Source organism: Vanacampus margaritifer, chromosome 13 (genome assembly GCF_051991255.1).
Source record: "Vanacampus margaritifer isolate UIUO_Vmar chromosome 13, RoL_Vmar_1.0, whole genome shotgun sequence".
Taxonomy (NCBI): Eukaryota; Metazoa; Chordata; class Actinopteri; order Syngnathiformes; family Syngnathidae; genus Vanacampus; species Vanacampus margaritifer.
This window is the reverse complement of record NC_135444.1, coordinates 24,484,867-24,498,542: the sequence shown is the minus strand read 5'-3', so window position 1 is coordinate 24,498,542 and position 13,676 is coordinate 24,484,867. Positions and strand designations below refer to the sequence as shown.

Below are 13,676 nucleotides of genomic sequence, written 5' to 3'. Positions count from 1 at the left end.
TGTGGCAGGTCGCTCTGCTCCAGTGGGCGACCACTCAAACAATTTTTTCATTTGAATGAGTGATTGGCAATTTGCACCCTTGACTGGCTGGCGCCCCCGCCCCCCGTTCGGAACCCCTCCGGACCAGGGTGCCGGCGTTGGCGCGGCGGCGCGAGCAGGCGGAACAAACGCGAAGGAACGCGAGCGCTTGGCAGATGCCTGCCGCCGCCTCCTGCAGGACGAAGGCAGCGGCTGGCGTTCCTGCCCGGATTTTACTTCCGAGTGAAGACGCAGGCAGACGCTTTGTCGTGTTCGAACCCCCCCCTCCTCCCCCCGCCTCCCTCCCCGACACCAGCACGCGTACCTCAGGGGGAACCTGCTGTCACACAAACATTGTGACCTGCTCCGTCAGGCCAGCTGCTCCTTTCCTGTCATCCTGACCTGCTTTCCTCCTTAGCTTCCATATTTTGTTTCCTTCTTTTTGTCACATTCTTTGTTTGCTTCCTCACTTTTCTTCACTCGCTTCCTCGTTTGTTTGTTTCCATAACGTGCGGCCTCGTTTCTCTTGCTCCGTTTCTCCACTTTTGTTGTCATCCGCGTCTTCATTTTTCTCGACATGCGTTTCTCTTCCTCGTTTGTGTCTCGTCGCTCCTCGTTTGCATCCTTGCTTGATTTGTTCTCTTTTTGCTTGATGGACGTCTTCACTGCTCTTATTGTGAAATGCGAGAAGCCGCAGTTGCGCCGCAGTTGCGCCGCAGTTGCGCCGCAGTTGCGCCGCAGTTGCGCCGCAACAGTTGCGCCGCAGCAGTTGCGCCGCAACAGTTGCGCCGCAACAGTTGCGCCGCAACAGTTGCGCCGCAGTTGCCCTTTGACCTCACGTGAAGCTTCTTGCGCCAGCTCCCGCGACGTCACCTGCCAAACGCAAGCCAAGCGAGCCTCGTCTTCCCGTTTCAGGAACACCGGCGCGGAGGCGGAGCCTGGCGCGCGGAGGCTGCTCTCCGCCGTGGTCCTGCAGGCCGAGGACACCGACACGCCGCCCCAGGAAGTCTTCTACCTGCTACACGCCGCGCCCCGCTTCGGAAAACTGCAGCTGAAGGTGGTTCGAACCTGCTTCCTTGTTTACTTCCTTCTTCATTTGCTTCGCAGACTTCCTCGTTTTCTTCCTTGTTGATTCCTATTTGACTTCATTTCCTTACTTGCTTCGCTTCCTCGTTGACTGCCCAAGCTTTCTTTTCACTTCCGCTTTTGCCTTGACGTGCTTCCTTCTCGACTTCCTGCTTTTTGCGTAACATCAAGAACGTGTTGACGCGTGCGTGACGAGCGTTGTGGTCCCGGTTTTTCAGCGCGAGACGGGCCCGGCGGAGCTGGCGGCGGGTCAGAACTTCACTCAGGACGACGTGGACGCCAACCGGCTAAGCTACACGCCCCACCGGCGCGCTGATGCGGATGGGTTCAAAGGTCACGACAGCTTCCGCTTCAGCCTCAGTGATCTGGAACACCAAAGCTCCGCCCACACCTTTTACATCACCATCAGCAGCGCCCGCAAAGGTCAGAGCTGCCTCACAAACAGGATGTGCATGGCAGGAAGGGGCGGGGCGAGCTGGGAACAAGAAACGGCGCCCGTTTCCCATCACACGAACGCGCGTCCTCGTTTGCTTCCTCGTTTCCGTCCTTTTCTTTGTCGGGTTCATTTAAACTAGAACATTTAATAAGCAGACACGGAAGGAAGACAAGAAATGGACATTCTTATTCCTCGCGAGGAGAATGAACAGAGATGTGCCGATCACAATCTCCCGCCGTTGTGTGGTTCTTCCTATTTTATTGGGCTGACCTTTCACATGGACGTCGCTGCTCTGAGGGGAAATACGTAAATACGTAGCGGCAACGTGACAATCATTTACAAGTCGCTACGTTCCAAACATTCCTTAACACTCAAAGCGTCTCAAAGCTAAAAAGTTTTTTTTGTTGCTTCGTGACTGCAGTCGACTCGCACAGTTCAAGCCGAGGTCGCAATGTTGAATAAATGCTTTGCGATTCATAAAAGACTCCATATGGGATGATTACGATACATTTCTCGAGCACTCGTTCCCTTCCCGATTTTTGTCCCCGCGTGTCGTGCGGGTCCCGTTTGCGACTCGGCAGCCGTCCCGGGTGCGCCCAACACGGCGTTTTGGCACGTTGTGGCGCCGTCTCATCAATTATTGACGGCGCCAACGTGCCCGCTTTGCCAGTCGGGTGAACACGGCCGCCGCCCGAGACCCCGACGACACCTCGGGACCACCTGGGCCCTTCTGGCACCCACCCGGGGGGGGAGCAAGGCCAGGACGCGGCCAGCTCAATTATTGACAAGCCGCATGTGGGCACGCACGCACGCACGCACGCACGCACGATGACATCACACACGGCATTCACACACTTTTTGCTCGGCTCGTTTAATTCACTTCCTTGTTTGCATGGGCGTGAAGTTCTCGTCCCCGTTTTCATCCTCATTTATTCCACTTCCTGGTTTGCTTGCGTGTTTCCTCGCAGTCTTGCGCTTCCTTCTTCAATTGTCTTGCAATTCTTCATCTTCGGGTTATTTGCCGCCTCACTGAATTCGCGAGCTCGTTTGCTTCCCGTTTGTCCTTCTGCGCTTCCTTGTTGACTTGCCGTTTCTTTCTGCGGTTTTCCTGCTCAGGCGACATCTCGGTGCGGACGGGGGCGCTGCGCGTGGCGGCGGGCGAGCGCGTGGTCCTCAACACGGACTTCCTGCAAGCGCAAGACGGCGGCGGGCGCCCGGACCGGCTTGTGTACACGGTGACGGCGGGGCCGCGCCACGGCCTGCTGCACGCCGTCACGCGGCCCGGCGTGCCGCTCGCCACCTTCACGCAGATGGACGTGGCCGCGCAGCGCGTCTGCTACACGCACGACAACGGACAACGAGACCACAGCGACGCCTTCAGGTCAGCAAGGCCTCCTGATGTCACTCACTAGGCCACGCCTCTTAGAGGCACACGCGTGACACGAGGGTCTTTGAGTCCTGGATCTTTTTTCAATGCACGCTTTATAAAAGCTGTTCATTTTTTTATATTCATTTTTTTTTTCTGATGAAAATTTTCGTTTTACATGAAAATGGGAGGAGTTTAATCAAAAAGAGATTTTAAGTTTTAAACACAATAACGGAATATTGGGATAAACTGTTTAACATCCATACATTTAAAACATAAGAAAAAATATCTGCCTCAAATAAAAACCAAATATCAAAATTTATAGAAACATGGTCTGCGTATATAGAATTTTTTAACCTAATTCTGGTTACTTAATTCTGTCTGTTAGCGAGAGCCACCACATCGGGATAACTTATATTGATGATTCTGCATCTGGCAATTTATTATTATATTATATTATTAGTATGGGATTTTTTTTAATGGGCTTTAGGTGAACTGATGAATACACACACGCTCGCACGCACACACACGCACACACACGCACATACACATACTCACCCACATACAAAAAAAAATAAAATATATATATATATATATATATATATATATATATATATACGTGTATATATGTGTATATATATTTAAAAAAATATATATATTTTTTTTAATTTGTTTTTTTTAAAAAGGAGACCAAAAAATAAGAAAGAAAAAAAAACATAAGAAAATAAGGGCTTAATGTATTATTTAAAAAAATATGAACGTAAGCATTCATTTAAAGCAACACAATTCAAATATTATCCTCAAAATAAGTCAATAAAATACAATACAGGCAAAAGTGTAAGTAACAATATAGCAAAATAATTATTTTTTAAATTACAAGGGAAATGAGTAAAATGTCAATGGGACAGTAAAGATATAAAAAAAGTCAATGTTACGTAACAAAAAAAGTTATCATATAAAAATTTATAAATGATTTTTTTTTTTAGTAACTTAACAGTAAAGTATAAATGCAAATCATTTCTTCAAATAAACACAAGTACAAAGTAAAAAATAAATTAAATTTAGTTTAAAAAAAAAAGAAAAATGCACAACATAATATAAAGTCAGTAAATATCAGTAGCAATAAAATAATATCTAACATAAATGAATTGCTCAATATCATGCATAATAAGTACAAAATATCATGTTAAGGTCATATTTTTTTACAATTGCATGTAATATAGGAAAAAGGAATTAAGAGATAAAAACAAACGTAAAAATACGTCAATCTATTGAAAAATGAGCGAAAGTAAATCAAATCTGCTTCTGACAGAAGTAAGACGATCATTTGAATGGAAAAAGGAAATCTGCCGTCTTCCAAACAGGAAGTGATGGCGTTAAAGCGTCCATGAAAAGACAGGAAGTTGGCCAGACTGTCTGTTGATGTGCGACGGGCGCCAATTTGGCAGGTGGCGGACGTTTCATGTTGGCGGAGGCCGGAGAGTGTTGGCTCGCCACCTTTGTCACCACGACGCCACACACGGCCTGCCAGCCACGGCCTGCCAGCCACGGCCTGCCAGCCGGCTGCCCGTTTGCCGCCAAAAGCGCCAACGCGTCCAACCAAGAAGAATGTGCGTGCGTGACTTTGTGGCCTGCCTGCCGTGCGTGTTGCCGTGACAACAGATGATGAATGCTCGCCATTAGAAGAGCGACGACAACAACGTTGGCACGCCGGCCGTACGCCGCCTTGCCAAACATGGCCGACAACACAAACAGATGTTGCCCCACCATGTTTGCACTCGTGTGTGTGTGTGTGTGTGTGTGTGTGTGTGTGTGTGTGTGTGTGTGTGTGTGTGTGTGTGCTGGCTCAGGACGGTAAGGCTTGCGGCACTCTGTCAGCTGATTGGCTGCAGGGTGGAGAGACACATCGGCTTGGCAGCATCTGCGTGTGTGTGCGTGTGCGTGCGTGCGTCTGTGTGTGTAAATATGAGCTCTACCGTAACTTTTGCTAGCAACTTTTTCAGCTAGCCTGATTTTTTTTTATATTTGCTGATGTGTCGTCGTCGCAATTTGCATGACGTCATTTGATAAGACGTCAAGATTGACAGTGACTCAAGATGGGATATTTGCAAACGCGTCCGAAGAATTGTTTGTAACAAAACAGGTCGACGATTTGACCTTGCGAAAAAAGTGAGCATGATTTTTCTCTGAAATGTCCGACTGCACTTGAACGCACCTCAATCAAATGTTTACGCTCACTTGATATCTTTTGTCGACGTGTTCATCTTTGAAATGACGACATCACAAATAGCTCCCTCTGCGTGTCAACAATTGCCATAACGCACAATAGCAACACTTTGCTGTGGCGACCGTTTGCCTGATGTTTGCCTGATGTTTGCGTTTGTCGCTTGTTGATCTTTTCTGTGTTTTGTTCTTTGCCAGTTTTGTGGTGAGCAACGGCGAGCGGTCGCAGGCCGGCAGCGTGCACGTGTCCATCGAGGCGACGGACCGCATCCCGCCCACCTTGGAGGTCAACGCGGGCGTGCGCGTGCACGACGGCGGCACGGCCACCATCGGCGCCGAGCACCTGCGGCTCAGCGACGCTGTTGCGGCCGCCGCCGAGCTCGCCTTCGCGCTCAGCCGCCCGCCGCGCTACGGTCGCCTGCTGCTGCGAGGCGTCCCGCTGGGCCCGGCGGCGGGCTTCACCCAGGCCGACGTGGACGGGCGCCACCTGGCCTACCGCCACGAGCCGGGCGCCGACGCGAGCGGCCGGCCGCTCAACGACAGCTTCCACTTCCTGCCGGGGGACGGCCACAATCGCGGCTATTTGAGATTCGGGCAGCTGAGGACCGAGCCGGACGTCTTTCACGTGCACGTGAGCTCCCTTCACTCCACTTCTTCAGTCATCCATCGCTTGAAAGTTCTTCTTTTTTTTTGAGGGGGGGTGGGGCTCATTATTATGAATTCGGCAGCCTTCCCGAGTCAACATGTCATCATCATCGCTCTCTTTTTATTTTTTGCGTGTGTGAGTTTGTGTTCTTTAATTCTGAGTCCCGTCAGAGTTGTGAAGTTGTCAGGAGACCAGAGGAAGGATCAAAGGAAAGAAAGATAAAACCAAGTGAAATCCAGCACCAACCAAACACCACCTTCCACCCACAGACTTACAAAAGCAGAATCTTTCACCAACTCCAGAAAGATCTAAATTCTAACAGATTAGGGCGAGACCAGAGGAAAGACTAAAGGAAGGAAGGAAGAAAGGATGGATGAAGCCGAGTGAAATGTGTTGATTTTGAGTTGACACAGCTCTAATGAAAGCCAAGGCTTGAAACCGGAATGTGAAACACTACCTTCAATCTTAACACTGGCCTGACAGCCGACTTTGATGCATTTTTGTTCTTAACATTAGTATCATTTTTTTAAACATGAACAGCTGCAACTCCAAAAAACAAAACATTTTGCAAAGGTTGTTTTGAACGAGACAAATATTCGACTTGTGCGATTGTCTGGCAACCAATTTGGGGCGAACCCGCCTACTGCCCGAAGCCAGCTGAGATTTGCTCCAGCGCCTCCCGCGAGACGAGCGCTTAAGAAAATGGATGGATGGAAATATTCGACTTGATGGAAACATCCCATAATAACATGATTGAACACTTTGGTCACACTTTGTCCTTCCATGCTCGTTACGCCGCTGTTTCTTGGCCGCCTGCTGGCCGTTCGTTGAGCGTTGCAGCTCCTCCAAATCATCAGTACACCACTCATATGAGTCCTTCTTCTCAGAGGATAAAGAAGGTTTGCCTGTTGGTTTTGTTATAAGGTTGTCGAGATTTGTCGTAGTAGTGCTTATGTTCACTATTTGCCAAAAGGGTAACAAGAGTGCTACATCGACGCTAATCGATAGCACGCGTTGCTATGGCGTTTCCATTGCATTATGCTAGCAGATCCTACGTAGCGTCAACATCAGCTGTAAGTGACAAACAGCAGAAAGCCTCTTTTTTGAGGAGTTGTTCAAGAGAAGTTGAGTTTCCCGCCACCGTCCAGCGTGTCGTTCGCATCCCTCGTTTTTGCTTGGAAATCCCCCAAAAAAATAATAATAACATCACATTAACTGCTCATGTCTGGAAAAATGTGTTAGTCAACTCAGGGATGTATTTTGCTACGCATCACATTTTGACGTGTTGACGTGTCACGGGCTAGCCTGGGACTTAACGCCTGTTCCTGTTCCTGCGCTAAGGTGGAGCACGTGGACCGCTCGCCTCCCTTCCTGACCGCGTTGGGGCGACCCAGCGAGGTGGTCCGACTGCGCGACGGCCGCTGGGCGCTGTTGATCACGTCCAAGCATCTGCGAGCCGCCGACGCTCGCAGTCCGCCGGATCTGATCCAGTTCGCCGTCGTCACGCCGCCGCGTTTCGGACACCTGGAGAACATCCGTACCGGTAAGATGGCCGATTGTTTTGCTTTTCCAAAGAGAAAACCGATTACAATGAGCCTCATCTATTCCATTGTAGTCCAATTTTTGCCTTTTAGTTTTTTCACAATTTTTCCCCCAAATAAAAACATCATCAAACTTTTAACGAAGCCACAAAAAACGTCACGCTACGTCCACTTCGCAGTCGAGGTCACCCAAAGTTGCTCCAACATCAACCGAACTTGTTGAATTTCAAGACAAGATGGAGGCCGCCTTTGGACCTTAACAAAAGCAGCATTTTTGAATTTGCTGCAAAATGGCGACCATGCCGACAATGTATGTTGCGACTGAGTGGACTTGAGCCGCGATTTGACCGGAGCGTCCTGTGGCGTGCTTTCCCGTCCAGGCGCGTACATCCAAGGCCGCTTCACGCAGCGAGACGTGGAGCGCCGCTCGCTGGTCTTCGTGCTGCCCGCCGACGCCGACGTGACCGAGGACAGCTTCCTGTTCCGGCTCAGCGACCCGGCGGGGAACGTCGCCGGGCCGCAAACGTACCGTACCGCATTTGTGTGCTAAGCGCTACGCTAGCTGTTGTTTATGCCACCAAGGCCCGGAATTTCAAAACATTTTCATCTGGATCGGGATGTCGAATTGAGATACGAAATGCCGGCGCTGGGTGGAGATTGCGATCATTTGGATGATCATCGTTTTGCAGGCTGGATCTGTCCTGGTCCCGAATCGAATTGTCGGCCAGCTGCCTTCGGACCTGCGAGACGGCGGGAACGCTTCAGGTCCAGATCCAACGGCGCGGGAAAAGCGCCGACCCGGCGTACGTCGCCATCCAGGTACGAGCGGCACCAAAAACAGTGGCAGGGAGCATTTGCGCTTTGCCGTCTCCGTGCAGGTCCGGGATGGGACGGCCAAAGTGGGTCAGGACTTCACGCACAGCACAGCCGGACTGATCCAGTTTGATCCAGGTGAGAGCAGAACGGGGCGTGATCATGAACTTTATGACATATTTCTGGCCCGGTTTCTGGCCCGGGTGACGCGTAGTGTGTGAAATGACACTTTTCTCGCCCGTTTGGTTGCGGCTCTCACATTTGGATCGCTAGTGATCGGTCGGCGACCCGTCAGTGCCGGCTGCTTTTCCTTGCAGGAGTCAACAGGAAAACGTGGAGCGTCTTCCTGCGAGCCGACGGCCTGGAGGAGAACGACGAGAACTTCACCGTCACTCTGACGAACCCGAAGAACGCCGTCCTGGGACAGACGACCTCCGCCCAGGTGGAGATCGTCGACCCCAGAGGAGGTGACGTCCCCGTGGGCTCCTCTGACATTGGAATGTTGACACTGAGGAGGACGCGTTGCCGTCCTGGGTGCGACGATCGTCTTCCTGCGCCTGTCCCGCGGGAACACGTTTGTCCTCAATGTGAACGTCAGCGTGTTCCTATTCCTGCTCTTGCGTTGAGGACAAACGTGCTGCTGTTCCTCAGCCAAACGTGACCCCACCGTTTTGCTTACAGCGAGGGTCAACCTGTTCCTGATGCGCAGGAACAGGTTGACGGCAAACATTTGGATGTTCATGTAAACCTCTTCCCATCAGGACGTTGCGATTTGGAGAAAACGGCCAAGGCCCCTCCCCCTACTCCCTTTTCCACAGCCACCCCAGCACTTGCCACGCCCCCTCCGGCAGAAGACGACACCATCCTGGATGTGGAGGCGGAGCTTTTGTGGGAGAGCACGCACCCTCCCCGAGGCGACGTTCCGAACCGTCGCCCCTTCGAGGACTACGGCGGCCACGGAGAAGCGCAGGACCAAGCGCAGGACCAAGCGCAGGACCAAGCGCAGGACCAAGCGCAGGACCAAGCGCAGGACCAAGCGCAGCCCGGACGCGCTCTCGAGGAAGGCGTCCGGGTTGCTGGCAACGCTGGACTCCAGGTAAGTAGAGCTGCATTGGGTCCACTCCATAAAATCCACATGTAGATCTTGACGGAAAGATGGACTCAAACGTCTTCCGTGTGCTCAGGTGCTGTCAGCGGGAGCAAAACCGGACCAGAAAGTCTGGACGGTGAGATTGAACGCACACGCCAACCTTGGCTCAAGCAGGAACAAGAACCAGATTCAGACGCTAAACCAAAATCGTCAGCAGAATCTAAATGAAAATCAGATCCTAAACAAAAACCAGGACAAGGATCAGAACCAGAATCAAATCCACAACCAGATTTTACTCAACAGTCATCACAAGTAGAACTAACATGAATCCAAAACAAAACAAAATTCAGAGCGATGGCAAAAAATGAGATCGGAATCAAAACAAAAATCACATCCGAAAAACACGAATCAGCAGAATAAAACAAGAATCAAAATCAGAAAAGAAGCACCAGAACCAAATTCAGAAGCAGAATCCAAACAGGACAAGAATCAGAATGAGGAGACGATTCAGAACCACAACCTGACCCGTCCTCCATCAGTTCCACAGTCTGACTTCTCTGCGCTTGGAGGAGCTGGCACCACCAGCAGGTGGCGCCAGCGAGGAGCGCCGCCCGGGACGAGCCCCTCGCGGGCGTCACACGGGAAGCAGGACCAAGGAGGCGGAGTCACGCCAGCGAAAAGTACGATTGGCCGCTAGCTTGTGGACTTTGGGATTTATTGATTTGTCTTCAATCCAGAATGTCCCACTTGTTTTTTCACCAAAATATGTTAGCTTGCTCGCTCGTCTTGTTTGGGAAATTTGCTGGCTTGAAATGGAAGAATTTAATTGATGGGGGAAAAAAAATACAACAACAACAACAACAACAACAACAACTCGTTCTTCCACAATGTTTTCAGCCCGCAATTAGGACACAAACTTTTTCTAGTTTTCGTACAAAATATAGACAACGTCTTTTTCTAGAAAATAGACAACTTTTATTGGAGTGGTCCCGTCCGTCCCTCTTTCTTCAAAATATCCGACTAAATTTCACAATTTACTACTTTTTCTACAAAAATGCACATTTTTCTTTATGTTGAGGATAAACTAGTTTATCCTGTTCCTCTTGAAAATGCTTTTTTTTTTAATTCGGTAAAGAACCTTTTTTTTTTCCCCTCAACAAAAAAAGCTAATTTCCTTTTTTTCTGAAAATATTTATTTTGAAAAAAAAATTCTAGAAAACAGACAACGCTTGAAGGAAAATTCACTTCTCTCTGCAAAATAAACTTCTTTTTTTTTTCAAGATGCTTTTTATGACCTCTTTGAGAAAAGCGTTTTCCGGGAAATGCGCAATTTGTTTTCTAGAAAGCTCACAAAACCTTTCTGGAAAATCAACTACTTTGAGATGTAGACCTTTTCAAAACTATGGTTTTCTTAAAAAGATCACTTTTTCTCTTCAATGTTTACGTATTACTTTTTAATAAATGACTTTTCCCTCAAAATATTCCATTCTTTTCCAGAAAACTTTTTTCCTAGGAAAAAAAAGGTCTGCTTCACTGCTGCTTATTTCCCGAAACAAATGAAATCCCTTTTTTTTTTTTTTCAGAAGTCTACTACTTTTTCTAGAAAATTTATTTTAGGATAAATAATTTAATTCCAGCTACTTTTCCCCTCAAAATAGTCGTTTTTTTTTGTTGTTTTTTTTCGGGAAATGTGCCGTGTTTTCTTTTTTTTTCTTTTCTGGAAAATAGGCCGCTGATCATGTTAAATGTGCCGTTAGTTTTTTCCTGGAAACAATATGACTTGATCAGAAGTTTACTGCCTTGTGTAGAAAATGTCCAATTTCGCTCCACTTTCCCCTCAAAAGACCACCAAACAAATGAATTCTTTGAGGAAAAGTTTCCATTTTCCAGGCCAAAGATGTCGTTCTTCTTTGTGTTTGTGTCGCGCGCGCTTCAGACGGGGCGCTCGCCGAGCGGCCACTGTGAAGCGGGTTGGACCGGCCACAGGGGGCGCTGTTACCTGGCCAGCTCGTCCGTCAGCAGCTGGGCTAGCGCCGAGCGCGCCTGCTCCTTCCTGTGAGTCCGCAAACCAAGTGAAGCCAAGTGAAGGCAAGGTAAGCGAGCCAGCGCATGCCAATGCTTGACAACCGGCGCGAATGATTGGCAGGTCCAACAGCAGCCTGCCGAGCGTGCGGTCCGGGCGAGAGCTGGGCTGGCTCTGGAGATTTGGCGGCAAGAAACCATTTTGGATGGCTCCGTCCCAAACGGCGGCGACGCACCAAGGTACAAAAAAAAAAAAGGGGGCGGGGCAACCTTTTTGCGAAGCGAAAGTCCCTTTTGCCGATGGAGTCATGCGACCGTTTTTGATACAAATTTGCTCCAGTGACCTTTCAGTGGAGCCGGCAGATTAATTGGACCGTATTAGCTTCTTTCTTTTTCCTCGATTGTTTTTTTTTTTCTTTCAAATTACTACGTAAACATTCAAACCATTCAAAGTAAGATTTTAAATTAGGGTTAGTTTTTCACACTAGGGTGAAGAGAATGCTTGAAGCAATGGTAGTTATTACGAAAACGGCCCGCAGGTGGCAGCAGAGTAAAAGAGCTCGACCAGGGCCATGTTGCAAAAAGCTCTTTTGCCACAGTTTTTAACCAAATGATGAAACTTCTCATGCTAATTGCGGCAAAACGGAAACTGATAGAAATTTTTTCCTGATGAAAGAAAAAACTTGAATCTTTTTTTCGGTACAGCCGGGAGCAAAGGGGGTTGCTTCAGTCAAAATGGCTGCCAGTCAATGAGTGATCTTCTCATGTTGATGGTGATCTATTTTTAGAACGGGCAACTTTTGTGTTTCATGGCGTTCCTGGCTTATACAGGCCACACAAACATACCGACGACACACACACACGCACGCGCGCGCACACGCACGCGCGCGCACGGCCCCAAGCTAAGTTGTTTGTCGTCCGTTTGCGTCAGGCCGTGCAGGGACGTGGCCGTCTTCGCCGCCGCCATCCTGGTGGGCACCGACTTGTTTGCTGGCGGAGAACTCGTCCCGGTGGGCGAGCGTCGGCTGCGACGCCCGCACGCAGCACGCCTTCATTTGCCAGGCGTGGCCTCGCGCTCGCTGACGTGCCAAAGGTGGCCCCGCCTGCACCAAGATGATGAAGATGAAGATCACGATGTCGCTTGATGACTTTTGGGGACTCATCAAGTTGTGGAATGTTGTCATGACGACGACGGCCGAACGAACGCCAGCCGCGTCTTGCCCGTCATTGGAAGGCATTTCTTTGGCCCGCCTCACCAAACGCAGACTCCGCCCATCCCACAGCAGCAACAATTGCACTCAGCAATCAAATAGATTTGACAAGCTGCCGGTGAGTGCTGATTTGATTTTTGCCCACGCACGCACGCACACACGCACGCACGCTGATTGTGAAGGTAGCGTTTTGTCACTAAGCCATCACTAGAGGGCGCTAGCGCTCTGAAGACAAAAGTGAAAGCACATACGACATGCCTCCATTTTCTGAACCGCTTGTGCCTCACAAGGGTCACGGGGTTGCTGGAGCCTATCCCAGCTGGCTTATTACAATATAATACTTCCAAATAAATGTGCCGGCATTTCTTTTTTAAAACGTATAGCAATGAGTAAATGGATTCTTTTCCCAAACTGTTTGTTATTTCTTTGATGGCACACATGCTTAAAAAAAATGACCTTTGACCCTGAAGACGGGGAGAAAGTAAGCCATTTGCAATGCTAATTGCTGAGCTATCAAAATGAGCAGCAACGTTACAGTAAATGACGACCGTTCGAACACTGGGCGCAGTCGTTGTCTGCTGTCCTTCCTGTATGCTAATGAGGACACGGCAAGGATTGTGTCAAGCGGGAACATCGTGTCAAAGCCGCCTTCGCCAGCCATCATGTGACTTTTGATGAAATGATATCGAAGCTTTTGTTTTTTTCTTCGATGTTTCCCCTCTGGCTGCTCAGACTCCATTAAACGATTAGAAATAGCGCAATAGACCCAAATAGACGGTTCAGATGACTCACCGCAACCTCAAGACACTCAGAACACGCTCCCAGCGCACACGCTCAAAATAACTCTGACTTTGCGCTTCTTCTTTTTTACCAAACACGAGAAACCACAAAAAGTAGCAAAAATATGCTGAAAAGAAGCAGTCAGGCTAGCAAACACACAAGCTAATTGTCAGGTTAGTTGTCTAAAATGTAAATAATAGTTTAATCAATCATTCGATGTGTAAGATTGTAACGTCACAAAATGGGGCTTCATGCTTAAGTAGTCCGGCAAAATCTGTGTCGTGCATTTTCACACTTGATAGTGACTACATTTCTTTGTTTTGTTTTTTATTTTAAACTTGTTTTCTGTGTCAGGTGACACCAAACGTAAACTCAACAACAATTGATGGGAATTGACCGTCACTGTTTGGTTTAGCGGAACAAGACGCTTCATGTGCAGCGTTA

At 48.9% G+C, this 13,676-nt stretch overlaps 1 protein-coding gene across 4 annotated transcripts in view; it reads left to right on the top strand.

The window, feature by feature from the left end:
- Positions 1–13,488, top strand: part of frem1b (Fras1 related extracellular matrix 1b) — a 28,395-nt gene extending 14,907 nt beyond the window's left edge. For 3 of the 4 annotated variants that reach the window (XM_077583400.1, XM_077583401.1, XM_077583403.1), the window contains 15 exons: positions 934–1,075; positions 1,323–1,527; positions 2,657–2,921; positions 5,328–5,760; positions 7,117–7,318; positions 7,697–7,841; positions 8,006–8,135; positions 8,195–8,267; positions 8,447–8,596; positions 8,891–9,225; positions 9,314–9,355; positions 9,759–9,899; positions 11,156–11,274; positions 11,366–11,481; positions 12,173–13,488. In XM_077583400.1, coding sequence (XP_077439526.1) covers positions 934–1,075; positions 1,323–1,527; positions 2,657–2,921; positions 5,328–5,760; positions 7,117–7,318; positions 7,697–7,841; positions 8,006–8,135; positions 8,195–8,267; positions 8,447–8,596; positions 8,891–9,225; positions 9,314–9,355; positions 9,759–9,899; positions 11,156–11,274; positions 11,366–11,481; positions 12,173–12,324 — 2,650 coding nt within the window. In that variant the 3' untranslated portion in view covers positions 12,325–13,488. The remainder of the gene's footprint in view (positions 1–933; positions 1,076–1,322; positions 1,528–2,656; positions 2,922–5,327; positions 5,761–7,116; positions 7,319–7,696; positions 7,842–8,005; positions 8,136–8,194; positions 8,268–8,446; positions 8,597–8,890; positions 9,226–9,313; positions 9,356–9,758; positions 9,900–11,155; positions 11,275–11,365; positions 11,482–12,172) is intronic. The other variant, XM_077583402.1, reaches the window with a different exon arrangement.
- Positions 13,489–13,676: the final 188 nt, after the last annotated feature.